Source organism: Oryctolagus cuniculus, chromosome 13 (genome assembly GCF_964237555.1).
Source record: "Oryctolagus cuniculus chromosome 13, mOryCun1.1, whole genome shotgun sequence".
Classification (NCBI taxonomy): Eukaryota; Metazoa; Chordata; class Mammalia; order Lagomorpha; family Leporidae; genus Oryctolagus; species Oryctolagus cuniculus.
Window position 1 is genome coordinate 101,041,678 of NC_091444.1, and position 27,508 is coordinate 101,069,185.

The 27,508-nt window shown below is 53.7% G+C and overlaps 1 protein-coding gene across 2 annotated transcripts in view; it reads left to right on the forward strand.

Moving 5' to 3' along the window:
* JCAD (junctional cadherin 5 associated) overlaps window positions 1-12,544 on the forward strand; it is an 86,274-nt gene extending 73,730 nt beyond the window's left edge. For both annotated transcript variants that reach the window (XM_051821597.2, XM_051821599.2), the window contains exon 4: window positions 10,552-12,544. In XM_051821597.2, coding sequence (XP_051677557.2) covers window positions 10,552-10,586 — 35 coding nt within the window. In that variant the 3' untranslated portion in view covers window positions 10,587-12,544. The remainder of the gene's footprint in view (window positions 1-10,551) is intronic.
* Window positions 12,545-27,508: the final 14,964 nt, after the last annotated feature.

The window sequence follows — 27,508 nt, forward strand, 5'->3', positions numbered from 1 at the left end:
AAGTTGGCCTTTAAAAATATTTATTGTCACTGAAGGACAGTGACAGAGTCATCCTGTCCGCTAGTTCACTCCCCAAGTGGCTGCAACTGCGGGGGTGCTGGGGCTGGGCCAGGCCGGAGCCAGGAGTGCAGAACTCCAGGCAGGTCTCCCCACAGGGAGCAGGGAGCCGAGCACTTGAGCTGTCTCCTGCTGCCTCCCGGGGCGGGCATCAGCAGGAAGCTGGAGTTGGGAATGGAGCCGGGACTTGGACCCAGGTGCTCCCATACAGGATGCGGGGATCCCAAGTGGTGGCGTAGCCAGTGTGCGAAAGGCCCACCCCAGGACCCTCAGTTGCGGTCACTAAACCTCAGGCCAGGCGTCGTCAGGCCTCTGAGCCCCTACCTTGTCCTACTTTAGTAGGTTTCTGCAGCCCTCTCTGGTGGGTAAAAGCACAGGCAGTTTCCTATCGATTACCAGTGGTTCTTCTCAAATGACATTTCACCATCCCAGCACTAACAGAACAGGTCCAAAGAGGTTGTTTTTTTTTTTTTTTTAAGATTTTATTTATTTCAGAGGTACAGTTACAGACAGAGAGGGAGAGACAGGGAGAGAGGTCTTCCATCCGCTGGTTCACTCCCCAGATGACCGCAACAGCCAGAGCTGCCCCAATCCAAAGCCTGGAGCCAGCAGCTTCCTCCAGGTCTCCCACGTGGGTTTCCCAGGCCATAGCAGAGAGCTGGATCAGAAGTGGAGCAGCTGGGACTCAAACCGGTGCCTGGATGGGATGCCAGCACTGCAGGTGGAGGCTTAGCCCACTACACCACAGTACCTGTGCCCCCCAAGAGTTCTTGACATTTCTTTGGGGCATCTCTTCAGAGACTGGGAATGAATCAGTTATGTGTCCTGGAAATGATGAGAAGAGTTGAGATAAATGTAAATACCTGTAGACTAGGAACAGCCTTAAATCACTCATTCCAGACCTCTCTCCAGAGAGGAAGATGGGTAGGACGTCACCTCTCAAGGCAGGCCCATCCATTTTCCTGTGCCGGCTCAACAGGTGGTCCCACCCCTCACACCCCGGCCCCTTCTGTCCTCTCTCCAATTCCAGGATTCCAGAGGTAGAGGGAAATGGGAAAGAGCAATTGTTTCAGCTAGAAAGATCCAGAACTTTCTTTTTTTCAAAGTCTACTCAGGCACTTTGAAGTTTTGCCCACAAATGCAGTATGATTCGTGGGGTGTTAGCCAGAACCTGAGAGAAGTGAACACCTCTCGGGGGCCTGGTGGATCCTCTGGTTTGACCGGTGGAGGCTTTGCGGAAGACAAGAATGAGGAAGCATTACATGGCCCTTTTTTTTTTTTTTTTTTTGAATGGGGATTTGCTCTGAATTGACGGACACCATTGTTTGTATTTATCACGCACAGCATGATGGGTGGAAGTGTCTGCCCCTCCGGACGGCTGGGTTTAGTTGCTTAAGGAACGTGTGACCTCACGTGGTGATCTTTGTGACCAGGGTGCTGAGCACCCCCGCTTTGCGCTCATCCCGCATCGTTGACTGTAGCCGTCGTGCTGTACGGTGGGTCCTCTGGGCCTGTGCCTCCCGTTGTCATGCGCTGGCACCTCCCCAGTACCCGCGGTCCCTGGCCGCCTCGCTCTGCTCACCACCATCCCGCTCCACTTGCCTCCGGTCCACTGCGTCAGGGTCCCCGGATAAGTGAGACCTTGCGGTGCTTGTCTGTCTTTGCTGGAGTTGTTTGTCTTAGCACGATGGCCTCCCGCTTCTCCCAGGCTGTTGCGAATGCCAGGGCTTTGTTCTTCCGTGAAGGCCCAGTGGAGTTGCACGGTATGGGCGCACCGCCGTGCTCCTAGGTGGTTTCTCTGTGCTGGCTGTTGTGGGTAGCGCTGCCGTGAACAGGGCGGCGCCGGTGTCTTTAACAGAGCGATCTCGTCTCCTTCAGATATGCAGTGTACCCACCAGCGGGCTTGCTGGGTCGTGTCCGAGGAACCTCCGTATCATTTTGCATGACGGCTGTGTTAGCCGACACGCCCCCCCCCCCCCCCCCCAGCAGCCTGCAGAGTTGCCTGTGCGTCCTGCCAGCACTGGTACCCTGCTGCGTCTGTTTTGGTAACGGCATTCTCCCAGGAGCGAGAGGCATTGGGTTGCTGGTTTGTATTTTCCTGGTGCTTCTGAGGTCGTGGTCAAAAACTCGCCATCCAGACCAGTGTTGTGGGGTTTCCCCCCGTCTCCTCCTAGTTGTGCCACAGCCTGGGGTTTCCCGTTGGAGTCCCTGGTCTGCTTTGGGTTGATTTGTGGGTCCAGTGAGAGGTGGGTCCAGTGAGAGGTGGACTTGCATTTTTCTCAGCACCGTTTGTTGCAAAGACCACTCTTCCGCCATTGTGTGCCCTTACTGCCTTTGTGGAAAACCAGTTGGTTGTAGCTGTGTGGGTTTGTTTCTGGGTTGACTGTCCTGAGTGCTGGTCTTTGCGTCTGCTTATAGGCAGATGCCGTGCTGGGTTTGACTTCTATAATTTTTGTAATATCGCTTAGAATTATGTACGTGAGGCCTCCAGCTTTGTTTTTTGTTGTTGTTGTTTTTTCTTAAGATACCTTTGGCTATCCATCATTGTTTTATGGTTCTGTACAGGTTTGCAGATTGTCTTATCTTGAACAATGTCGTTGTTTTGATAGTGATTACATTGAATATGTGCATTATTTTAGGTAGATCGACATAATAATATTTATTTTCCTATTAAAGAACGTGGGAGATCTTCTCTTTTCTTTGTACCATTTTCTGTTTCTTGCGTCAGTTTTGTAGTTTTCAGTGGAGAGATCTTTCACCTCCTTGGTTAAATTAATTTCTAAATTGTAGCTATGGTAGATAACATCGTTTTCTCTTTTTAAGATTTATTTTTATTTATTTGAAAGGCAGAGTTACAGAGAGAGGGAGACACACACACGTGCAGAGAGAGAGAGAGAGAGAGAGAGAGAGAGAGAGTGCACTTCCATCTACGGATTTTTCTGGGTCTCCCACATTGGTACAGGAGCTCAGGGACTTGGCCCCTCTTCTGCTTTCCCAGGCACACTAGCAGGGAGCTGGATCAGAAGTGGAGCAGCTGGAACTCGACCCGGAGCCCACGTGGAATGCCATTGTCACAGGCAATAGCTTAACCTGCCACAGCACAATGCTGGCCCCAGTATTTAGTGAATTTTTACTGTGAAAGGATGTTGAACTATGTCAAGTGCTCTTTCTGCAGCTTTTGAAATGATCCTATGGTTTTTGTGCTTTGTGCTGTGAATGTGATGGATCTGATTTATGGGTTTGTGGGTGTTGAACCATCCTTGCCTTGACTGTGGTGAACAATCTTTTTGTATACTACTGAATTTGGTTTGCTGCTATTGTGCGGAGCATTTTTGGACCAGTGCTCATCAGGGATGTTGGCCTGTAGCTTTCTTTCCTGGGGTTGTGTCCTAGCCTGGTTTTGTTATCAGGACGACTCCAAGCTTAGAAGTGTTCTCTTTGGGGGCCAGCTTTGTGGCGCAGTGGATTAAGCTGCAGCCTGCAATACTGGCATCCCATATGGATGCCAGTTTGAATCCCTGCTGCTCCACTTTCTATGCAATTCCTTGCTACTGGCACCTGGGAAAGTAGCAGAAGATGGCCCAAGTCCCTGGGCCCCTGCACCCATGGGAGAGACCCAGAAGAAGCTCCTGGCTCCTGGCTTCAGCCTGGATCAGACCCAGCTGTTGCAGCCATCTGGGGAGTGAACCAGCAGATGGAAAACCTCGCTCTGTCTCTCCTTCTCTCTCTAAGTCTGCCTTTCAAGTAAATAAATAGATCTTTTTTAAAAAAGAAATGTTCTCTGTCTCTCCTTCTCTCTCTAAGTCTACCTTTCAAGTAAATAAATAGATCTTAAAAAAAAAAAGAAATATTCTCTTTTTATTTTTTCTGGACTAGTTTGAAAAGAATTAGTATTCGTTCTCCTTTAAATGTTTTATAGAATTCAACATGGAAGCCCTCAGGTCCTGGGCTTGTCTCTGATGGGAGACTTTATTTCTGATCCAGTTGCTTTCATGGTTATCCGTCTGTACAGATAGGCTGTTTCTTCCTAGTTCAGTCTCGGTAGGTGTTGCACACCCAGGAGTTCGTCCCTGGCTTCCGGGCTGTCCAGCTAACTGACATGTAATTGTCCCAGCAGTCTCTAGTAGTCCTTTGTATATCTGTGGTGTCACTGGTGACATCTCCCTTTTCTTATCTGTTTTTGTTAGAGTCTTTTACTATGTTGATTTTGCTCATCTTTTCTTTTTTTTTTCTTTAAAGATTTATTTATTAATTTGAAAGTCAGAGTCTCACAGAGAGAGGAGAGGCAGAGAGTGAGAGAGAGAGAGAGAGAGGGGTTTTCATCCACTGGTTCACTCCCCAACTGAGCACAATGGCCGGAGCTGTGCCGATCCGAAGCCAGGAGCCAGGATTCCTCTCCAGCATCACCCCGAAACAAGTTAGAGCTTGGTGTGGGCTTTTAGAACAAGTTCTGTTCATCTGATTGCAAAGCAGCGTGGCATGGGGGTGGTGTGGGGGAAGTGAGATGGGGAGAGAGAGCGGGGCTCGAGGGGAGAAGGGGAGAGACAGAGACAGAGAGACAGAGCAATCTAGCCGTCTTCCATCTGCTCATTTACTCCCCCAGTGCTTGCAACGTCTCGGGCTGGACCAGGCCCAAGGCAGGATCTCAGGACTCCATCCTCATCTTCCAAGTGGGTGGCAGGGGCCCAAGCACTTAAACCATCACCTGCTGCCTCCCGGGGGCGTTAGCAGGAAGTGAGAGGGAAAGCAGAGGAGCTGGGCCTTGAACCAGACTCTGTCGATCCAGGTGTAGACGGCCCAAGGGGTGGCTTAACCCACTGTGCCACAGTGCCTGCCCCAGGGTGAGTTTACCAGTCCCGTTTCTTCCTGAGAATTGTAAGGATTTCAACGTAAGACAAATCTTGTTATTAAAAACACGACTTTGTAAACATTTCTGTGTCTCAGTTCATGGACACGTATTCCAGGGAGTGTTGTACGTAACGCACCATGTGCTGTTCACGAACTTACTTTCTCAGCTTTGGCCCGACCATTCGGCACTGGCTCCAGCAGGTGTCTGAAAACAACCAGATGACACAAATGTTAGCTTCAGCCGCTAGGATCACCTTCCCTGGGAGCTCGCGCACTTGCTGTCTCTCTCTCTCTTACCATAATTCCTACAAGTAGAAATTTTAATTATTTTTTTCCGCTCTCTATCTGATACAGCCGTTAACACACAATAAAATAGCCCAACATCCGCAGGCAGAGCTCCCTGGGGCTGGGCTCCCTCTAGCTCACTCAGGCCATGGAGAGCAGCACCTGCGCAGGTGACGGGCTTTCCGTGAAGTGGTCCCTGGGCCTCAGGACGCAGCACCGGTTGTTTTGGAAGAGATAGAGGTCACACGATCACTGTGTTGACCTGGGAGCGTACTTCAGAAGGTTTGTGGGAAATGGCTTTAAGAGTTAAGTTTGGGGGCCAGTGCTGTGGCGTAGTGGGGTAAGGCTGCTGCCTGCAGCGCCCGCATCCCATATGGGCGCTGGTTTGAGTCCTGGCTGCTCCACTTTTGATCCAGTTCTCTGCTATGGCCTGGGAAAGCAGTGGAAGATGGCCCAAGTCCTTGGGCCCCTGCACCCATGTGGGAGACCTGGAAGAAGTACCCGGCTGCTGGCTTCAGATTAGCACAGCTCTGGCTGTTGTGGCCATTTGGGGCATGAACCAGTGGATGGAAGACCTCTCTCTCTCTCTGCCTCTGCCTCTCTGTAACTCTTTCAAGTAAATAAATAAAATCTTAAAAAAAAAAAAGAGTTAAGTTTGTTTCGATACAAAATTGTATATGCATGCATCTTTTTTCTTAATACATATTTTCCATGAACCTTTTAATTTTCATTTTTTAACCTCTGATATTTTTTCATGTTAATATGATATTAGTACAGAGAACAGATTCAATGTAGTTCATATACAAGTCTAAGAATATAATATTCCTGGGGCCGTGTGCTGTGGTGCAATGGGTTAAAGCCCTGGCCTAAAGCACCGGCATCCCATACGGGCACCGGTTCGAGTCCTGGCTGCTCCTCTTCAGATCCAGCTCTCTGCTGTGGCCTGGGAAGGCAGTGGAGGATGGCCCAAGTCCTTGGGCCCCTGCACCCACGTGGGAGACCTGGAAAAAGTACCTGGCTCCTGGCTTCGGATTGGCATAGCTCCAGCCATTGTGGCCATCTGAGTAGTGAACCAGCAGATGGAAGACCTCTCTCTCTGTATCTGCCTCTCTCTGTAACTCTTTCAAATAAATAAAATAAATCTTTTAAAAAAAGAATAAAATATTCCTTTCCTCTCTCCCTCCCTTTCTCTCTCTCCCTCTCTCTCTCCCTCTCCCTAGCTCCCTTCCTTCCTTCCTTTCATTTCTTTTTTTGAAATAATCCCAGTTCGTTAGAACTGTAGCAGTATATCATTCTTAACCGTGGGTTTGACAAAGATGGGAAACAAAGTTTGACCAAATTGGATCTGCAGCCACACTGGTACACACAGGCGAATGGTAGAATTTCATTCATTTTTATAGCTGAATAATTCAAAGTGGACGCAGGGCGGACGTAGGGTGAAATAAACCAGACACAGAAACCAGACACAGCAAGACAGGTACTGCGTGTTCTCCCATATATGTGAGAACTAAAATTTTAAAAGGAACAAAATTCAAAAAAAAAAAAAAAAAGAAAAAAAGAAAAAAAGAAATGCCTATGTGTATCACTATTGCCGTAAACATAGTTTTGTCAAGTGTTGTGGTGTATCTTTGTCAAGCCAGCGGTTGAAAATGATAGACTACTGTAGTTCTAGAGATGATTTTAAAGTTAACTGTAGATGAGCGACATGGCTACCTCTTCATCCGATTATTGTTTCTAGCCTTGGTCCATATTCTCACGGAACCAAAGTCTTCGTACTTTTTATTTGTTGAGCTCTATTTAGTGGAGCCTTGAGCCTTTTTGACTGTAATATAAACTAAAAATATATTATCTCAAAAACAAAAAAGAGCTTTTTTTTTTTTTTTTTTGACAGGCAGAGTGGACAGTGAGAGAGAGAGACAGAGAGAAAGGTCTTCCTTTGCCGTTGGTTCACCCTCCAATGGCCGCCGCGGCCGGCGCGCTGCGGCCGGCGCACCGCGCTGATCCGATGGCAGGAGCCAGGAGCCAGGTGCTTTTCTTGGTCTCCCATGGAGTGCAGGGCCCAAGCACCTGGGCCATCCTCCACTGCACTCCCTGGCCACAGCAGAGGGCTGGCCTGGAAGAGGGGCAGCCGGGACAGAATCCGGCGCCCCGACCGGGACTAGAACCCGGTGTGCCGGCGCCGCTAGGCGGAGGATTAGCCTAGTGAGCCACGGCGCCGGCCAAAAAAGAGCTTTTTTATCTTTACTTTTTATTTATGGGGGGAGGGGAGAGGAAGAGAGCGAATGTTCCATTCTCTGGTTCCCTCCCCAGCTGCCCGCAGTTCCTGGATCCCAGCCCTGGTCTCCCACGTCAGTGGCAGGAACCCACCAACCTCAGCTGCCGCCACTGCCTGCCAGGATCTGCGTTAGCAGGAAGCTGGGGTCAGGAGCCCAAGCCGGAGCCGGGACGTGAACCCAGTACTGTGGCGATGTGGGGCGCGGGCATCCTAACCTGTGGCGTCTTAACTGCTAGGCCAGACACCTGCCCACCCCAACCCCGAAAGCTTTGTGAAGCCTCCTCATGTGTTCACTTGCCCCACAAGTTAGAACAGAACCTTTGGGGGCTGGCATTGTGGCGTAGCAGTTTAAGCCACCGCTCACAATGCCTGCCTCGAATACTGGAGTTCAGGTTCAGATCCCTGCTGCTCAGCTTCTAATCCAGCTCCCTGCTAATGCACCTGGGAAGCAGCAGATGATGGCCCAAGTGCTTGGGTTCCCACCATCTGTGTGGGAGACCTGGATGGAGCTCTTGGCTCCTGGCTTCAGCCTGGTGCGGCCCCAGCTGTGTGGCTATTTGAGGAATAAACCAGCAGATGAGCGATCTGTATCCCTGTCTGTTATTCTGCCTTTCATATAAACAAATAAATCTGAGCCAGTCGGAAGCCAGGAGCCAGGAGCTTCTTCCAGATCTCTCAAGTGGGTGCAGGGGCCCAAGGACTTGGGCCATCTTCTGCTGCTTTCCAGGCCACAGCAGAGAGCCGGATCAGAAGTGGAGCAGCTGGCACCCATTTGGAATGCTGGCATTGCAGACGGAGGCTTGAACCTGCTGCGCCACAGCGCCAGCCCTAAACAAATAAATCTTATAATAATAATAATAATAAAAAGAGCAAAGCCTTGTTGCCGTGTTTCCGGTAAACTCTTGCACTGTGTTTTCCTTTTCACGTAAACACAAGAATCCTCGTCATTTCTAACCCCGCCCTGAGCCCCTGGCGCCTGCACCACTCCCTGGCTTCTGAGTTCAGATCCTGTCTGGCACTGTAAAACGTGGTCACACCGTGTGCCTCCTTAACCCCACACCCTTCTAGAACCTTCTGTGGCACTGTAGTACGTGTCGTATGGTGAAGGGTCTTCATTGTACACTAAGGGTGGCCGTTTCAGCCAACATCTGCCCGGTGGTCATTTTCAGTCTCTCAGAATGAGTGGAGGTGGCTCTGGTCCCAGCTCTGAAGGGTGAGCACGGGCTCTCTCCCCTTCCGCTGCGGGCCCTGTGTATGGGAGTGAGAGATGCCCGGTGCAGGCACCGTGCCTGGGAGACCTGGGCAGGCTTCCTGAAGCCAGGTGACGACATCAGGAGGCCAGGCGACAGCGCGGCTCCACGGCAGGCCACGGCAACACTGACAGCTGAGAGGTAGCCCGTAGCAAGCACCCTGGCCCTGCACCTGTGCTGTGTGTCCCTGTCACATGCGCCGCTGGATGCAGCTCACCCTCATGGAGCCGGACTGCAAAGGCTTGGGACTAAAACGGGGCTGGTGTAGCTTGGTGATTTCTGTGTCGCCTGTGTGCTGAAGCAGTAATATTTTGGATAGAGTTGGTAAAGAGATAGCATTGCCATTGGTTTCACCCATCTCCACTCTTGTGTGTTTTCACGCGGTCACTTGAAAGTGTGAAAACAGTGTTCAGTGGCTCAGGCTGCGTTTTTATTTGCCCTGGAGCAGCAGTGAGCTGAGGCAGCAGCCCAATGGCCCACAGACGGCCTCCCTAGCTCCCTGTCCAAGGTCCTTGCCTCCCGCCGCAGGGCTGTGGGATTCACAGACCACCTGGAGGGCACTGAGGCGAGCTGCCCAAAGTGCTGTCTCTTTGCAGTTGATCAACGCTCAGCCTCTTCTAGGCCTCCTGTTGGCCAGCAGTGTGCCTTTGGCACATTCGGGCCCTTTGGTGACTTCCTGCTCACTGTAGGAAGACACGCATGCTCCCAGGAGGGGTCGGCACACGAGGCTAATGGAGGCACTAAGCAGCTGATCCACAGCCAGGAGCCAGGAGCTTCTTCCGGGTCTCCCACTGCTTTCCCAGGCCATAGCAGAGCTAGATCAAAAGAGGAGCAGCCGGGACACAAACCAGCGCCCACGTGGGATGCCGGTGCCACAGGCGGAGGCTTAGCCCACTACGCCACAGCGCTGGCCCTTTTAAGTGAAATCAGCCGAGCCTGTCTGTCTGTAACGGGCTTCTTTCTCGTTTGTCACACGTCCTCCAAGTTCATCGCACAAGTGGCAAGATTCCCTTCACTTAAAAGGCTGCTTTCACAAAGTTGCTTCCACTCTTGGCTAACACAAGTAAACGCTGCAGTGGACATGCACGTGAGCTCCCTTTTCCAGAGAGTGATTTTATTTCCTTTGGCCAGATAACCAGTTTGGCATCCTAGGATAGCTCTGTTTTTGAGGAACTTCCAGAATGTCTTCCGTAATGGCTGTAGAGCTTCCAGACCACCTAAACATTTTCTCTTTAAAGATCGGGAAACTTCTGAGCAGTGAGCTGTGTCCCAGAGGTTGTCAGCCATGGCGGCCCCAGTGGCTGCACCAGTGGCAGCTCGGGGCCCTCGCTCTTCTGTAGGGTGTCCTGTGTGGCCACAGCCTGGGATTCTCCAGGGTGCTGGCCAGACTCACAGCCACCTGCCTGTGGAGGCCATGGGAGACAGTGACAGGTGCAGGTGGCTGCTGGAGACGGGAGGCCTCCCCCTGCCAGCAGAGCAGCCAGGGCGGCAGGATCCCCAGGCTCTGGGGGGCCGCGTTTGGTCACAAAGAGGCACACCTGACAACCCACCTTTCATTTAGAGTGAGGATTTACAGAAAGGGGAGAGAAGTCCCCTGTAGCACCAGCCAGGCACAGGAGGGCCGACGGCAGAAATGCTGTGGTTAAAGCTGTCGGTATTCACCGTGAGCGTTAAGCCACTCACGTTTGACCACGCGTGTCATGTGATTGTAAATGAACTGTTAACACACTTGTGGATTTTGCTGGGTTAGCAACTGTTATATAGAATCCAGGCCAGGCAATGGTCCCACTAATTTCTTCTCTCTCTCTCTCTCTCTCTCTCTCCCCTATTTTGCAGAGGCATATGACCCCAGCCGGGTGGAGAGGGTGTGATGGCGGTGGCACGTTGGCGAGCCCACGGCCGCTTCGCCCCAGCCTGCCCTTCTCTGATGGGGTTGGCCAGTCCACCTCGCACGCGTCGGAGCTGCCCCCACCACTGCCAGCGGAACCAGACCTTGCCGTCCATGTGGAGTTGCCTGTGGAGACAGAGCACCTGCGTTTATAGCATGAAGACGACCCAAAGCCTGCATTTAGAAGGGCGTCCCTGAGACGCGCTGGGCCAGGCCACTCGCGAGCTTGGTGTTCCTGGAAAGTAAGACCTGGAAAGTGCAGTGAATGAAATGGAGAGGACTGTGGACGTCGCCGGTCTCCCGCCGCCCGCCCGAGGCATGTGGTCCGTCAGCCAGGCCAGACCCATGTCTCAGCGCCTCGGCGTGTGCGCGTGACCTGTTTCCTGCTCGGCGTTCTGCAGCTGGCAGTAGCTGGGCTTAGCGCTTCTGAGAACAGGGGCAGGGCGGTGACGGAGAGTGATGTTTCCCTGGCGATGGGATCCTCGGGCTGTGAAAACATGCCGTTGTCTGCTTTGCACTCAGTATTACTATCTATTTTTATTTTCCGTGTGGATATTTTAGAAATTCTTTATATGAAAAAGAATCGCTGGTTTAAAATAGACCATTTTAACAAAGTAACTATATTTCTTTTTACAAAAAAAAAATTTGCTATTTTTCTATGATGTAAACACTTGCCAGGCAGCAGGTTTTTAAGGAGGCGTTATTTTATTTAAGAGCCTGGATCCCTACGTGTGAGAGGAGCCCGGAGAGAGCTCCCTTTTGCCCCAGAGCATCGTGGCCCTGGCCCGTTGGCCGCTCCGATGTTTCTATTTTTGTTTTAGGGAATGTCAGGGTGGACACAGCACAGGGTTGTTGAAGTAGACTTTCCGCAGAAACGGTTTTACAGATGCAGCTGGGAGGTCGCCCTGATGACGGCCCTGGGTGGACCGGCTGGTGTCCTCATGAGGGTCCCTGCTGCCCTGAGTGTGCTCCCCCCACCCCCACACTGCCCCTTTACAGAAGGACGTATTGTTATCTCGACTGCCCCCGTCCGAGGTGCACGTCTTTAAGAAGTGCTTGGAGACATTCTGTATGCCTTCCTCTCTGTCTCTCTCTCCTTCCTTCCCTCCCCTCCCTTTTCCCCTTCTCTTTATTAAATTTGTTTTGAGAAATCACTCTATTTGTGGGTGTTTCAGCTTCCTAGGATGTGAAGCCCCGGGTGGGCTGTCCCTGGGCCCCCAAGTGACCTGCAGGGCCTCCGAGCCCGTGCTGACCTGTGCCACGTGATTCTCCTGCAGTGGAACCTGTCACAGTCACCTGTCCCCAGAACTCGGCTCTTAGGGAAAGCTGTAGGAAGCGCTAGTTGCCATGGCCACCATGAGACAAGTGCAGGGCGATGTATGTGTGTGTGCATACATGCATCCATCCGGGTACATGTGTGGGAACTCTGTTCTAACTTCCTCTTCAGTTCTGTGGACACCACCTAGCAGCTTCTTGCAATGAAAAGAATGAAATTTTTGCTTCTTCCTCGAGAAAGCGAAGCGTCCCCGTGTGCATCAATCGTATGTTCTCCAAACAGAACGCTGTGCGGCTCTGCCTTGTTTTATTCTAAATTACCGTCTAACACCTTCCTGAGAGCTTTGAGTTCAGCTGCAGTTGCCAACGTGTGCACGTTTACTTCAGTTTTCCTGGATTCCAGGCTGCAGATCATCGCAGCAGGAACAGACAACTCTTAACCGTTTAACGAGAGCCTGCGGCTGAAAGTCGTCTTCCAGAGGTTTCGGAGTTCCTGCCATCTGTTTTACTCCTGCTCCTCGCCGACACGCAGCTCCGTGGAGAGTTTTCACTTTGTATTTGTCGTTGCGTTGCTCATACATACATATGCTTGCTGTTGGTGTTTTAATCATTTGGAGCGTACCACAATGAAATTAAAAATTCTAATTTTGATTATTTGACCTAAAAGTTCTCTGAGGACTGGCATTTGAAATGTATTTACATGTCCCAACTTGGCAAACGGAGGGAAGCGTGGTGGTGATTTGGCGACACTGCTTTTCCTGGAAACATTCCTGAATGGTTGGAAACTCCGATACCCGGATTTCTGTTGTCCTCTTCTGTCCCTCTCTGCAAACGGCAGAAAACGGCACCGTAAGGCTGCCGCCAGCCCCTGGGTGGGTCCCTGGGACCATTGCCGTGTTGCGCCTCACCACTCGGATCTCTGGGGACTGGGAGACTGGCTCCCACCCGCCGGGCACGGCAGTGGCCCGGCTTGCTCAGGGGGCACCTTGGCTTAGATCCTGGGAGGCAGAGTCGGGAAGCCGGCGGTGCACCTGCTGACACGGCGGCTGCCTGGCTCCCAGCATGACGAGGCCCTGATGGAGGCAGCACCCTGCCTGCCTGTTCAGCCACATTGCGTGCTTAGTCCCATTACTGTTTGCCAGGAATGGTTGAATCACGCATGGTGATTTGTCGGGTCAGCGTCTCCTGCAGCGTGGCCAGGGCGGGCAGAATTCTGTGTCTCTACATCTCTGCCCGCCTTCTGATCAGCTGTCCCTGGGTGCCTGGCAGGCCTTCCCTGGGGCGCTGTCTTACTGCTGCAGATTCTGTGCACCTTTGTGGGAGGCAAGGATCTAAGAGACCCTTTCCAGGTGACCCCTAGGAGCCTGTGTGCACAGCGAGAGGTCCCATTGCAGGGGTGTGGGTAGGATAAACTGGCGAAGTTTCCCACGTGCTTGGGAAGTGGCTAAGACCGGGTGTTCAAGTGGAGGCCTCTCAAAGTCTCTGCGGTCCATCCGTTGCCTCGTGAAGCCGTGGGTGAGGTCCCTGAGCCGTGTGGGGAGGCGGCCAGCACCCTGCACGTTCCAGGCTGCGTGAGAACCTGTCACGGTGGGTTTTACTAACACAGCTGACCCCGGGGACGTATACCCAAGGGCAGGGCCAGGTGGCACAGCCGTTGGTCCAGACGGGGAGAGGAGGACACGTTGCCTTTTCCCATGTGGAAGCCAGGCCCTGCGGGTGCTTCCAGCTAAGCCACCTCCCTCCACGACTGCCCCACAGCTGAGCCAGGGTTGTGACGTCCACTGTCGCAGTCCAAGTTCAAGTTGAGAAGCTGTGGCAGAGACTCCCAGCCAGGGCGGGAAGCAGTAACCTACAGATTCCAAAACTCACAGGTGGAGCCTCCCCACTCAGGCCTGCCGTGGACGCTGAGCTGACACATGTCAAAGGCAGGAGATGTGGAAAACTGCCTGACACCCTGGGACCCCCACTCCTCCACCCCCAGAAATGCTCACAGCGCTCCTCCTCGGCGGTGCGTGAGTACAGAATGCAGGGAGAGAGGGTCCCAGGAACAGCTGTGGTGGTCGCCCCAGGCCGGGCGGCACGGGAGGGGGATATGGTGGCAGCCGAGACACCGGCACGGCGGGGATGGGAGCTCCCTGACTCGTGTCCATATAAAGATCTTGCAAGAGAACACCTGTGCCGGTTGCCTTTGACCTGGGGTGCGAGAGCTGCCCTGTGGTTGCTTCAAGTCGGTTCTGTAGGGGAAGCCCGTTTGGTGTGGGCAGTGCAGGGACAGGGGCCCACGGAGTCCCAGCGCCTTGGATTCCTGGGAGCTACAGCTCCGGTGTGGGCTCCACAGACTCACCCAAGATGAACAGCTTGCTGTTAGCCTGAATGAGATCACAATGGCGTTGCAGTGAGGACTGGCTCCAGCTGGTGATGAGCGAATCCGTGTACAACCGAGGGTACCTGGGTTAGACACCCAGCTCTGCTCCTGGTCCCAGCTCCCTGCTGATGCACACCCTAGGAGGCAGCAGTGACGGCTCAGATAGTTGGGTCCCTGCCGCACATATGGGAGATCTGGGTTGCGTTCAGTGCAACCCCAGCCATCGTGGGCATTTGGAGGGAGTGAACCAGGAAAAATGGGAGCTAGCTCGCTCTGTGCCTCTCCGCCTCTCAATTTAGTAATGAAATAAATCACAGGCCGGCGCCACGGCTCACTAGGCTAATCCTCTGCCTTGCGGCGCCGGCACACCGGGTTCTAGTCCTGGTTGGGGCACCGGATTCTGTCCCAGTTGCCCCTCTTCCAGGCCAGCTCTCTGCTGTGGCCAGGGAGTGCAGTGGAGAATGGCCCAAGTGCTTGGGCCCTGCACCCCATGGGAGACCAGGAGAAGCACCTGGCTCCTGCATCAGATCAGTGCAGTGCGCCAGCCACAGCGCGCCAGCCGTGGCAGCCATTGGAGGGTGAACCAACGGCAAAGGAAGACCTTTCTCTCTGTCTCTCTCTCACTGTCCACTCTGCCTGTCAAAAAAAGAAATAAATCACAACCGATAGAGAAGTCACCTCACTCAATTAATGCTGTAACGTGAAACAGTCTAGGAATTGGAAAAGAACTGGACCCGGCTCTGATGTCAGCTGGTCGTGACCTTGACCTTGACCACACACTCTGGAATGCTCTGCTCCCCTGAGTGGAGAAGGAGAGTGAACTTTCAGCTGATTTCTTCCAAGTCTCACATGATGTAACTTTTTTTTTTTTTTTTTTTTTTTTTTTTTTTTTTTTGGCAACGCTGAAGTCCATAGGGCCTTTGGCCCTGCCAGAAGAATTCAAAAAGAAGACAGTTTGAAAACTGGGTGGTCGCCAGAGCGGGCGTCCAGCCATCATTTCTTTCGCGGGGGTGGTCCACTTCCCCCTTCCAACAGCTTATCATGCTACTCCTTCCCTCCCGCCCCTGCTCACCACGGCCACAGGCCGGCCAAGACCCTGACAATAGTGGGCGGGCGCTGGAGCGATTCTGAGCCTGGCAGCCAGCCCTTGGCGGGCTCGGAGTGGCATGGGCCGACGTGCAGACAGCTGGTCTCCCCGTTCAGCCACTCCAAACGCACTGGCCAATGAAACAAAAGAAAGTTGGCCTTTCTGCTTCTACCCCACACACAAGTCCTTCCCCAGGTGGTCTGGGAACCCTGTGGGTCCCCTCTTTGCTCAGGGTCTTGGGGACCCAAGTCCATGGAAAGCTGAGCACCGGCCCTCAGGGCCCCTGCGAACCTAAGGGGACTTTGTTCCAGAGAATTCCATTGCTGTTTGTTCTCCGGGTGGCCTCTGCCCATCGCGGGCTCCCTGCTGCAGTAACTAGGGGGTGTTTAGCTCACCTAAACCCCCTGGGATGGTCACAAGGTTAGCATAGCAGAGTTGCCTTATGTCAAAAATAAACCCAAGTATGCATCTGCCTAGAATGTCCTGAGTATTTTGTAAGAGCGCTCAGCCTGGGGAGGAGGAGATGACGGCAATGACACAAATGGTGTTGGGTGGCTCCTGCCGGGGGCGGGGAGTAGATTCTGTGCATTAGTGACATCGATGCATGCTGTGTTACGGGAGGCTCAGTGGTCAGAGAGGCTGCGTTCTCATGTGTGTCACACAGCAACAGCAGAGCGGGGACTGAAACCTATCGCTGGAGGCTGGGAGGACCAGCCCGAGGCGGGCCCTGCAGCCTTGGGAATCCTGGTGAGGAGGGCACAGGAACAGGCCTCTGCTGCCCACGGCCGCCTCGGCCTGTTTGCTCCTTTCAAGCAGGTCACGCTCACGGGGGGAGGGTTCTGAGCTCAGTCCTGGAGGCCAGGCATCTCTGTTGGCGGAGAACTTGCACCCAGGGTCGCTCTTGTTCTGTCGTCCGGCTCGCGGGGAAGCGGGAGCCACGGAGACGCGGCAGGTGCAGCGCTCATGCAGGTGCGTCATCAGCGCCGCAGAGATTCTGGGCCGTGTAGCCCTGCCTCCGGGGGTCTTCCACGTGCGGAGTGGGCGAGGCGGCAGGGGGAACGGCAAGGCGGCTCCCCTCGTTCCAGAAGACACACTGTGATTTCATGCGCTTCACGTTCACAGAACACGCCGGTGCTTACGTTATGGCTTGCCTTGGACGAGAAGGGCACCCCAATTTCAGAGATCAAAAATAGCAAGTTTTTATAAGTGTGAAGAATAAATGTGTCCATACAGTTGATGGAATCCAAGAGTGATTCTGCTTGATCTGCCTTCTCACACTTCACACACACACCTCCGCCCCACCTGCCCATGAGGCCCCCTTCTGGGGACATGTGGAATGACACCATGGCGTCTGTGGCCCAAGGGCTCCTTCCTGACCCTCCCCAGCCATGGGGGCCCCTGGAGTGCACCCCCCGCCCCAATGCAGGTGGGAATCCAACTTCCTTGGATTGTGTTCAATGAGGAAGAGGCAGACTTAGTACGTCGGGGGGCGGGGACCAGGGCAACCTCGCTCCAAGTAGTGCGCTTGCCACTTGTCTGTGAGCAGCTCCACAGAAGCTTCCAGAAGCCTGGCGCACTCAGAGTGGCCCGACAGAGCAGGCGGAGCTGCACCACCTCCTGTCCCAGCCCCCGTCACCCGGAGCACCTGCCTGTGCCAGTTTTGCCTGGATCCTCAACTCCCCCGACCTGGCTGGGTGTGGGTAGGGGGCTGTGGGTCAGGCCTCCCCTTTGTGGCACCATAAGGACTGCAATGGAGGCTGCTTAGGAGGTTGAATGTCACCGTCCCATCAGGCAGCAGTGTCACCCGTGTTCGGGTGGTGCCTCTCTCGCGAGACCTCAGGGCGTGGCAAAGTTCCCGGCACGTACCGGTGTCTCGGATTGTCCATAAATATTTACTTTGAAGCAAGAACAAAGCACGTTGGACAACAGGGAGAGACGGAGCACACCGGGCCGTCCTGTTTTATTTTTGGCCAAGCAGGAAGCCAACAGCACAGCACAGTGAAATTCAGGAACAGATCTGGAAGCGTCCCCTCTAGAACACCAACAGCCATCGTCTTAGTCCGCCGCGTGTTGTCGCGACGGGACCTGGGGGGTACCCCTCGCTGGCCTTGGGGTTCTGCCCTAGGATCTGCCCTTTTGTTTTCAATGATGGCAGAGCAAACGGAAGGTGTGGCAAGAATGGTTTCTGCCTTTGAGAAGCCCTGCGTGCGTGGTCTTAGAATGCTCTTAGGTCATGCCAATTGGGGCTGCAGTGTTTAGGACTGTATTTATTTATTTGAGAAGCAGAGTTACAGAGAGAGAGAGAGAGAGAGGTCTTCCATCCACTGGTTCACTCCCCAGATGGCAGCAACAGCCGGAGCTGCACCGATCCGAAGCCAGGAGCCAGGAGCTTCTTCCGGGTCTCCCACATGGGTTCAGGGGCCCACGGACTTGGCCCATCTTGTACTGCTTTTCCATGCCAATGCAGAGAGCTGGATCGGAAGTGGAGCAGCCGGGACTCAAACTGGTGCGCATGTGGGTTGCCCTGGCGATAGGTGGAGGCTTAGCCCACTGTGCTACAGCTCCAGCCCTGCTGCTGCAGTTTATACTGAGAGGTTTTTTTTTTTTTTTTTTTTTGACAGGCAGAGTGGACAGTGAGAGAGAGAGACAGAGAGAAAGGTCTTCCTTTGCCGTTGGTTCACCCTCCAATGGCCGACGCGGCCGGCGCGCTGTAGCCGGCGCACCGCGCTGATCCGATGGCAGGAGCCAGGAGCCAGGTGCTTCTCCTGGTCTTCCATGGGGTGCAGGGCCCAAGCACTTGGGCCATCCTCCACTGCACTCCCTGGCCACAGCAGAGAGCTGGCCTGGAAGAGGGGCAACCGGGACAGAATCCGGCGCCCCAACCAGGACTAGAACCTGGTGTGCCGGCGCCGCTAGGCGGAGGATTAGCCTAGTGAGCCGCGGCACCGGCCCTATACTGAGAGTTTTTTTAAACATTGATTTATTCAAGAATCAGAGAGACGGAGAAAGTTGCCATTTGCTGGCTGACTCCCAAATACCCACACTGCCCTGGGAGCTGGGAGCTCAACCCAGGTCTCCCATGTGGGTGACAGGGTCCTGGGTACTTGAACTCTGACCTGCTGCCTCCGAGGGTCTGCACTAGCAAGAAGCTGGAGTCAGAATGGAGCCAGGATGTGAACCCAGGCTCTCCAGGCTGGGCTGTGAGCATCTTAACCACTTCCCCAAATGCCTGCCCCTATACGGGGATTTTTCAATGACCGCGTTTATGACGAAGCCCTGGTAGTCTCAGAAGAATCCACACCCTAGTTCTATTGCAGCCGTGTTATCTCTGGTTCCAATCCATGCCACATACATAAGCAGAAAAATAAAGAAAAATAAGAAGAAAAATAAAGTGAACCTTGGTGGGACTTTTTAAATCTCAATTACAATCATCTGTCCTAAGTTTGGGTCCTTACAAAGGCTGATGGCAATAGAATGGGTCATCTGGGGCTGAGGCAGTAGTGTAGTGGGCTAAGCCTCTGCCTGTGGCACCGACATCCCATATGGACGGTGGTAGGAGTCCTGGCTGCTCCACTTCCGATCCAGCTCTTTGCTATGGCCTGGGAAAGCAGTAGAAGATGGCCCAAGCACTTGGGCCCCTGCACCCACATGGGAGACCCGGAGGAAGCTCCTGGCTGCTGGCTTCAGATCAGCCTGACTCCAGCCTTCCTGGCACACAAGAACCCATACCCCACCCTGAGGCAGTGCACAGGGCCCCAGGGGTCCCTCGTAGCCCCCTTACGCTGTAGGAGCTGAGCAGGGAGGAGACTGACAGCCCAGGGCACAGCCGCCTCATCTGGCCTCCATCACTGTTAGCTGCAGTCCGGGGAGTCAGCAGGGGTAGATGGCGGTGGGGACAGTCAGGCTTGGGCAACGATCAGGCTTGGGTGATGGTCGCAGAGACGTCTCAGGAGTGGCATGGCGGGGCCTGCAGCCGAGCCCACTCAGGGTTTGACCTGGCCACTCAGCAGAGCACCTGGGGACCCTGGACAGAGCCAGCACGGGGGCAAGGCGCACCGAGCCGTGGTCCGGCTGCTTGGAATTCGAGCAGCTGTGGCAGGTGCAGGGGTATTCTTGGGCGGGAAGCAGTGCTCTGGAGGTCTCTGGCCTTTGTGCCCATCTGACTTACCAGGCTTCCTGCTCCCATGCAGGTCTCACCCAAGACCCCTTTCAGCCCACCCCGTGGGAAATGGGGCCCAGGGATCCGAACACGCGGACGCCAAGACTCTGGCTACCGTGGCTGCCATGCAGGAGTCTGCCTTCCACTGCCTACCACGCTCAGCCCTGTTCCAGCTTCACTCTGGGCCGACCAGCAGGGCAAAGTCAAAGACAACCTCCCCACCCCCCCATCCCCGCTGCTGGGGCCCTTGGCAGTCATGGCTATGGTTTCCATAACAACCCTGGGTGTGGGGTGGGCACGGGGCTGGCAGGTATCTTTATTCCCATTTGCCGATGAGGCCACAGCCCAGGCCACCTGGGAGGTTCTTCTGTCTGGAAGCCAAGTGCTACATGAGGGGAGTCAGGATCTTCTCCAATTTCCTTTGCTTTCCCCACCCCGATGGGGTCGCTTCTGTGGGCTGGTTGGATTTCCAGCTCCCCACGGAGAAAAAGCGCCATCAGTGCGATTTTTGCCCTATGAGCCTTCTGCATGGAGACCCACTGTACCGCGGGGTTCCCTCTCTCAGCGAAGTCAGCGGCAGCTGCACCTGTGCCCGGGGGCTGCGGAGAGGCCCCCTGGGAAAAGCTGTCAGTCCACCTGCCTCTCCCTGTCGATCCCCAAAAGGCCAGCAGGCAAGGAGCCTTGGGAGTCCCTATCCCATGCTCATCCCACCCAGGGCCGAAGGAGGGAGGCGTGGAGGCTGAGCACTGTGTGCCGCCTGCAGAGTGAAGGCATGCAGCTGCCCAGAGTCCACTCCCACCTGGACAAAGGACAGGCATGGAGGGCTTCTTCCCAGGCTTAGCACCTGCTGGGGCCGGAGGACATGGGGCAGGCATTAGCAACAGTCCTGCTTACTCTCCTACCCTGTTTCTGGGGTTCTTGTTAATGGAAGGAGCCTCTGCAAACCCCAACTTCAGGGGCAGGTGCTGTGGCATAGTGGGTAAAGCCACTGCCTCCACCACCATCTCCTATGGGCGCCGGTTCGAGTCCCGGCTGCTCCACTTCCAATCCAGCTCCCTGCTCGTGGCCTGGGAAAAGCAGCGGAGGATGGCCCACGCGCCTGGGCCCCTGCCACCCATCTGGGGTCCGCGGATGAAGCTCCTGTCTCCTGACTTCAGCCTGGGTCAGCTATTGCTGTCGCGGCCATCTGGGGAGTGAATCAACAGATGGAAGATATCTCCCTCTCTCTCTGTCTGGAATTCTGACTTTCGTATAATAAATAAGTCTTTTTTAAAAAAGCACCCTAACTTTAGATCCGCACAGGGTGCAGATAAGGCTGGGAACAGGAAAGGAACGGCCCTGGCCGGCGTTCAGTGATCATCCCAGCCAGAGGAGGACCCGAGTATAGGGCCTGGCCACTGTGTCTGTTTATTTGTTCTGCTTCCAGGATGGGTCATTTTTAAATCGCTGCCCAGGCCACTGCAATAGGCTATCGGGCCTGGGTGTCAGCGCTGCAGTCCTGGGCTGTCCCACAGAGCGACCACCACCCTCCGTGCACCTGCCGTGTAGCCATGGTGACGTGGGCTGCCTGGGGCAAAGCGCACCTTGGCTTTGAAGAGTTCGAGTACAAGGTGAATGCCAGGTAGCTTGGTGTTTTTATACAGACATGTAGAAATACCATCTAAAATATTTATTTGTATTTTTATTTGAAAGGCAGGCTAACAGAGAAGGGAGAGAGAGCTATTATTGGGTGAAGTCAAATCTCTCACCAAAGCTGACTTCACCCGTTGCATTGCTGGTGGCGCCACTGGACACGTCAGTTCCACGCGTGGCCAGCATTCCTCCTGGACATGTCCTGTTCCAGGAGACTGGCAGAGCTCAGGAGGCTTGCCTGGCATCACAACCGCAGTTAGGGGCCGAGCAGGACCCCAGGCAGCAGTAACCGCCCTGTGCCCAGCCTCAGAGCTGTTGACCCCAGATCAAGTCCCCTCCCTGCCCCCTTGAGAGTGCTAAAAGGATGAAGTCAGGGCCATTTCTGTTTCCCGCATTGCTGCAGGCACCTGGCACACCTGGCACATCTGGGTGCAGGCTGTGAAGGTGGTCCTCCTCGCTCGCTGCCTCTGATGGATCGCATTTGGTCCTACAAAGCCTTTGCAATGCTGCCCCCTGCTGGTTCCTCCCTGGAACTGCGCCACGGGGGTCCTCAGGAGCTGAGTTGGGTGCGTGTTGTGTGGGAGTATCCTGTGTGTGTTGTGTGCATGCTTGTTTTCTGTGTTTGCGTTGCATGCACGGTGACGTGCGTGTGTTTTGTGAGCTTATACTGCATGTACAGGCGCTCTGTGGTGTAGGTTGCAGGGGTGTGTTGTGTGAACTTGTGGCGCATACGCATGTTCTGTGTGTTGTATGTGCTGCATGGGTGTGTACTGCGTGTGGTGTGCACGTGTGCATACGGACGGTGCAGTGTGTGCACAGCACTTGCATTTCTGTAGCGCGCCAAAGGTGACGGTTTCCCACAATGCACCTCCTTCCTCTCCTCTTCCTCCTCCTCTTCCTTCTCCCTCCCTCCTCCTCTTCCTTCTCCCTCCCTCCTCCTCCTATTCCAGCCTCCTGTCCTCCGCAGACCTTGGGAAGCAGCAGTGATGGGTCAAGTAGATGGGCTCCTGCCGGCCACCTGGGAGACCTGGATGGATCTCCCAGCTCCTGGCTTTGGCCCAGTTCTGGCCATTGTGGCCATTGGGGGACATAGACCTGCAGTTGGGCGCTCTGTCTCTCTCAAATAAATTTAAATAATTAATTTTTTTTAAAGAAATGGTCCTGAGGCTTGAACCCCATGCTCCTGTTTCTGATCTCTGTTCAAGGAGGGGTTTTGTTGTTTGATGCCCACAGAATTCTGTCCACAAGAGGTGGTCTCACCTGGAGGTAGTCACACCCACTCCTGACCACTCCAGCGTGCGTGACTGGATCTGACTTTGGCTCACTTTCTTCTGACCAATCAAGAGTCGGGGGTTGGTCATGGTGGGAGGAGTTTCCTCTCTAAGCTTCTTGGTATAAAATGGTCGGTCACCTCCAGCCACGTGTGGGCCCTGGAACGCTGGCTGTGTGGCCAGTCGGAGCTGGGATATGCTCTGAACACAGATAAACACTGGATTTCAGAAATTTAGTTAAAAAAGTAAAGTTGTTTCAGTTATGATGTTTATATAGATTTTTTTAAAAAGATTTGTTTATTTATTTGAAAGGCAGAGTTACAGAGAGAGAGAGAGAGAGAAAGAGAGAGAGAGAGATCTTCCATCTGCTGGTTCACTCCCAAGATGGCCACAACAGCTGGAGCTGAGCCAATCTGAAGCCAGGAGCCAGGAGCCAGGAGCCAGGAGCTTCTTCCAGGTCTCCCATGTGGATGCAGGGGCCCAAGGACTTGGGCCATCTTCTACTGCTTTCCCAGGCCATAGTAGAGAGCTGGAAGAGGAGCAGCCGGGACTAGAACTGGCACCCATCTGGGATGACAGCACTGTAGGAGGCAGCTTTACCTGCTACACCACAGCACTGGCCCCTTTATAAATTTTTAAAATTTATTTATTTTCATTTTTTTTGAAAGTCAGAGACAGACAAAAATGTTCCCATCCTCTGGTTCACTCCCCAAAGGCTCCCTACAGCCAGGGTAGAGCCGGGCTGAAGCCGGGAACCCAGAGCGCCATCCAGGTCTCCCACATGCACGGGAGGAGCCCAGCCACTTGAGCCATCGCCTGCTGCCTCTCAGGGTGCACGTGAACAGGAAGCTGGAATTGGGAGCAGAGCCAGGCCTTGAATCCAGGCACTGCGACACGGGATGCAGGAATCCCACCTGCAACGCAGCTGCCATGCCAAACGCCTACTCCATCACCTTCCTATTGATCACAGACTAAAACAATTGACATATATGGGGTCAAATAAAATGTACTTAGAATTAAGTCCACCCTCTTTCCTTTGTAAATGTAGACGCTAGAGGATGTTCGAGCAGGCACGAGGTTTGCATTGTGTGTTGCATCACATTTCTACAGAGCGGCACTGCTCCATAGAAAGATTCTGCTGGGAGAGTCGCTGTTAAGATGAAACGGGATTATCTGTGCTTTGGCCGTCACTGGTCCTGGCCGTCCAGGGTTCCCGCTGAGAGCAGCCTGTGTTCCTGTCTAACTCAGGCCAAACCCTAAGACACTCCCCTCTTGCTGAAGCTCCAGTTGTCAGAGCTGAGCTGTCCTTGGGAGTGAGGGCTTGAGCCCCGCCTTCCTGCTTCCTGGGTCTGGATGGTGTTCATGCATTCAGCCAGTAGCTATGACTTCCTACCATGGGCCAAACACTCGTCGCTCACAGCCTGCCCAGAGGAACAGAGAGACAGAGAGAAATATAAATCCAATGCAATGAGCAGAGCGAAGAATTTGATTTGGAATCAGAGAAGATATGAGTCATTCAAAGAGATACAGGACCAGTCGATGCAAGCTTGCGCGCTCCCTTTCTCCCTCTCTCCCTCTCTCCCTCTCTCCCTCTCAAATATATAAATAAATAAAACTGAGAGAGAGAGAGAGAGAGAGAGAAAGCTCATTATTCATAGCAGATGAGAACCATTGCAAGCAGTAATTTCTTGGCCTGCCTTGAGTCTTCAGTAGCTTAGAAGTGCACCATGTATGAAAATCTCTGTCTCAAGTTCATGAGTTCTTGGCAGCTGTGGAGAGTGGATCGGCAGCTGACGCCCAGGTCCAGGTAGCCAGAGTCCTGTGATCCCGCCCCTCCTGGGGACTGAGGGCCAGGCGCTCACCACGTGTGGTCAGTGTCCTTGCCCTGGGCCACTTGCCTCTTCGTGGGCTTGGTACTGCCTAGGGTCCTACAGACATGGGCCGGATCTGGCCATGGTGGCAACCTTAGAAATAAGGAGCAGGCACCATGGCATGGCAGGTAAGCCACTGCTTTGGATGGTGGTTTCACTGGTATCCCATATTGGAGGGCCTGGGTTCGAGTCTCAACTCCACTTCCAATCCAAACCCTTGTTCGTGCACACCCAGAGAGGCAGCAGGTGATCACTCAAGTTCTTGGGTCTCTGCCACCCACATGGGAGACCTGGAGGGAGCCTGGCCTGGCCCCAGCTGTCGCAGGCATTTGGGGAGTGAACCAGTGGATGTGACATCTCTGTGTCTCTCTCTCTCTCTCTCTCTCTGTCACTGTGCCTTTCAAATAAATACAATCAGATTTTATTTATTTATTTATTTGACAGATGAGTTAGACCGTGAGAGAGCGAGACAGAGAGAAATGTCTTCCTTCTGTTGGTTCACCCCCAAAATGGCCGCTTCGGCCAGTGCTGCGCTGATCTGAAGCCAAGAGCCAGGTGCTTCTCCTGGTCTCCCATGTGGGTGCAGGGCCCAAGCACTTGGGCCATCCTCCACTGCACTCCCTGGCCACAACAGAGAGCTGGCCTGGAAGAGGGGCAACCGGGACTAGAACTCAGCGCCCATATGGGATGCCAGCACCGCAGGCAGAGGATTAACCTAGTGAGCCACAGCGCCAGCCCCAGTCAAAATATTTTTTTACAAAAGCTTTTAGCAAAGTGTTTCTACACTCCACCTTTTTATTTGGAAAAGTTTCAATCCAGCCGACAAGGAAAGAGCTTTAGAATGGAATGCAAGAGCTGTATAATGAGTGCAGGTATACTTTTAAATTTTTTAACCAATTGTTGACATTTAGCCTTTCTCTCTCTCTCTCTCTCTCTCTCTCTCTCTCTCTCGGCTCGCGAGGGCATGCCTAGGGAGACTCAGCGTCAACCTCAGCTCCTCATCTCTGGGGATAAGACCTCCTCCTCTTCCAGGCACAGGGCAGCTCCTTCTCATGGGAAACCCACGCCCTGATTTTTAAGTGGGATAGGGGAAGGCGAGGCGCCTGCACCTGCCGCGTCTCAGTTGCTTTCAGCTCAAAATGACCAGTATTCCAAAGTGGGATATCTTGGGGTGGTATGTTTTGGTCCCTCTAAGGACAACACACAGAAACATGACAATAGCAATCGCAACAACAGATCCAAAACAAACAAAGCGCAACAGGAATCCAGACAATGGGTTGCTCCAAATTAAAGACGAAAAAGCTGTGTCTGTGACACGCAGTGTCGGAATTTTGTTAGAGAGAGAAGACACTCTCGTTTGCTGCTCCACTCCCCAAATGTCCACAACAGCCAGGGCTGGGCCAGACCAAATTCAGGAGCCAGAAACTTCATCCAGGTCTCCCACATGAGTGGCAGGAACCTGACTATTTGAACCATCACTTGCTGCCTCCGTGGGACTTGAACCCGGGCACTTTGATTCGGAATGAGGGTGTCCAAGCAGTGAATTAACTGCTTATGCATCGTGGCACAGTGGGTTAAGCTACCATGCGAGACACCGGCATCCCATATGGACACTGGCTTAAGTCCCAGCTGCTCCACTTCTGATCCAGCTCCCTGCTGATGTGCCCAGGAAAGCAGCAGAGGACAGCCCAAGTCCCCATGCCCCTGCCACCCATGTGGGAAGGAGTTCCAGGCTCCAGGCTTCTGCCTGGCCCAGCCCCAGCTCTGGTAGATATTTGTGGAGTGAACCAGCAGATGGAAAATCTCTCTCTCTCTCTCTCTCTCTGTCTCTCTCACTCTGCCTTTCAAAATAAATTAAAATAAATCTTCAAAAAAGACATTCATTAACCATTATGCCAAATGCCCACTCCTCTTTGGCATATAAAATAATCAACATCAGATAACACTCTGTCTTTGACTTCTATTAGTCTAAAAGCAGTTCAGCACATAGTCTCAAGGCACAGAACATTTTTTAAAAGATTTATTTATTGGCCGGCGCCGCGGCTCACTAGGCTAATCCTCCGCCTAGCGGCGCCGGCACACCGGGTTCTAGTCCCGGTTGGGGCGCCGGAGTCTGTCCCGGTTGCCCCTCTTCCAGGCCAGCTCTCTGCTGTGGCCAGGGAGTGCAGTGGAGGATGGCCCAGGTGCTTGGGCCCTGCACCCCATGGGAGACCAGGAGAAGCACCTGGCTCCTGGCTCCTGCCATTGGATCAGCGCGGTGCGCCGGCCGCAGCGCACTGGCCGCGGCGGCCATTGGAGGGTGAACCAATGGCAAAGGAAGACCTTTCTCTCTGTCTCTCTCTCTCACTGTCCACTCTGCCTGTCAAAAAATAAAAAAAAAAAATTATTTATTTATTTGAAAGTCAGAGTTACACAGAGAGAGAAGGAGAGGCAGAGAGAGAGAGAGAGAAAGGGGGGGCGTCCTCCATCCTCTGGTTCACTCCCCAGGTGGCTGCAATAGCCGGAGCTGCACCGATCCACAGCCAGGAGCCAGGAGCCTCTTCTGAGTCTCCCACGCAGGTGCAGGGGCCCAAGGACTTGGGCCATCTTCTACTGCTTTCCCAGGCCACAGCAGAGAGATGAATCGGAAGTGGAGAAGCCGAGACTTGAACCAGCGCCCATATGGGATGCTGGCATGGCAGGCGGCAGCTTAACCCACTATGCCTTAGAGTTCATTTCCATCTCTTGTGACGACACACGGCACGACTCGACGTTGCTTTGAAGAGTCCAGATCAGAGTTCCTGGATGACTCCTCATGACCGTGAGGTGCTTTTGGCAAGAACGCGGCCCAGGCCTCATGTGTGCAGTGGATGAAGTCAGCTTTGCGAGAGGAGTTCACCCCGAATCAGACCCCCAGAGAGGGAAGCATTTGCCCAGTTATCTATTGAGAAAACAGAACGTAGGTGCACAGAGCCAAACAAAGGGTGTGTTCTTTGGGGGATGCCATCAGTCACAGAAGAGGGTTCCCCTGCACCTCTGCTCCCCTGCGCCACTAACGCGATGTTGCTGTTAGGTTCAGCCCTCGCTCGCTGTTTCCTCCCCAGCTCGTATTTATTTGTGAACTGTCCCACCTCGCACACAGCTCTGTCTATAACACAGCCCTGGCCAGGGCGTGCTCTCTCTCCCCACAGGGAGCTGCTGGCTTCCTCCGCACATGTGCACTTGAACTTGTCTTGTCTTCCTCCGCCTGCTGAGTAGCAGGCCCT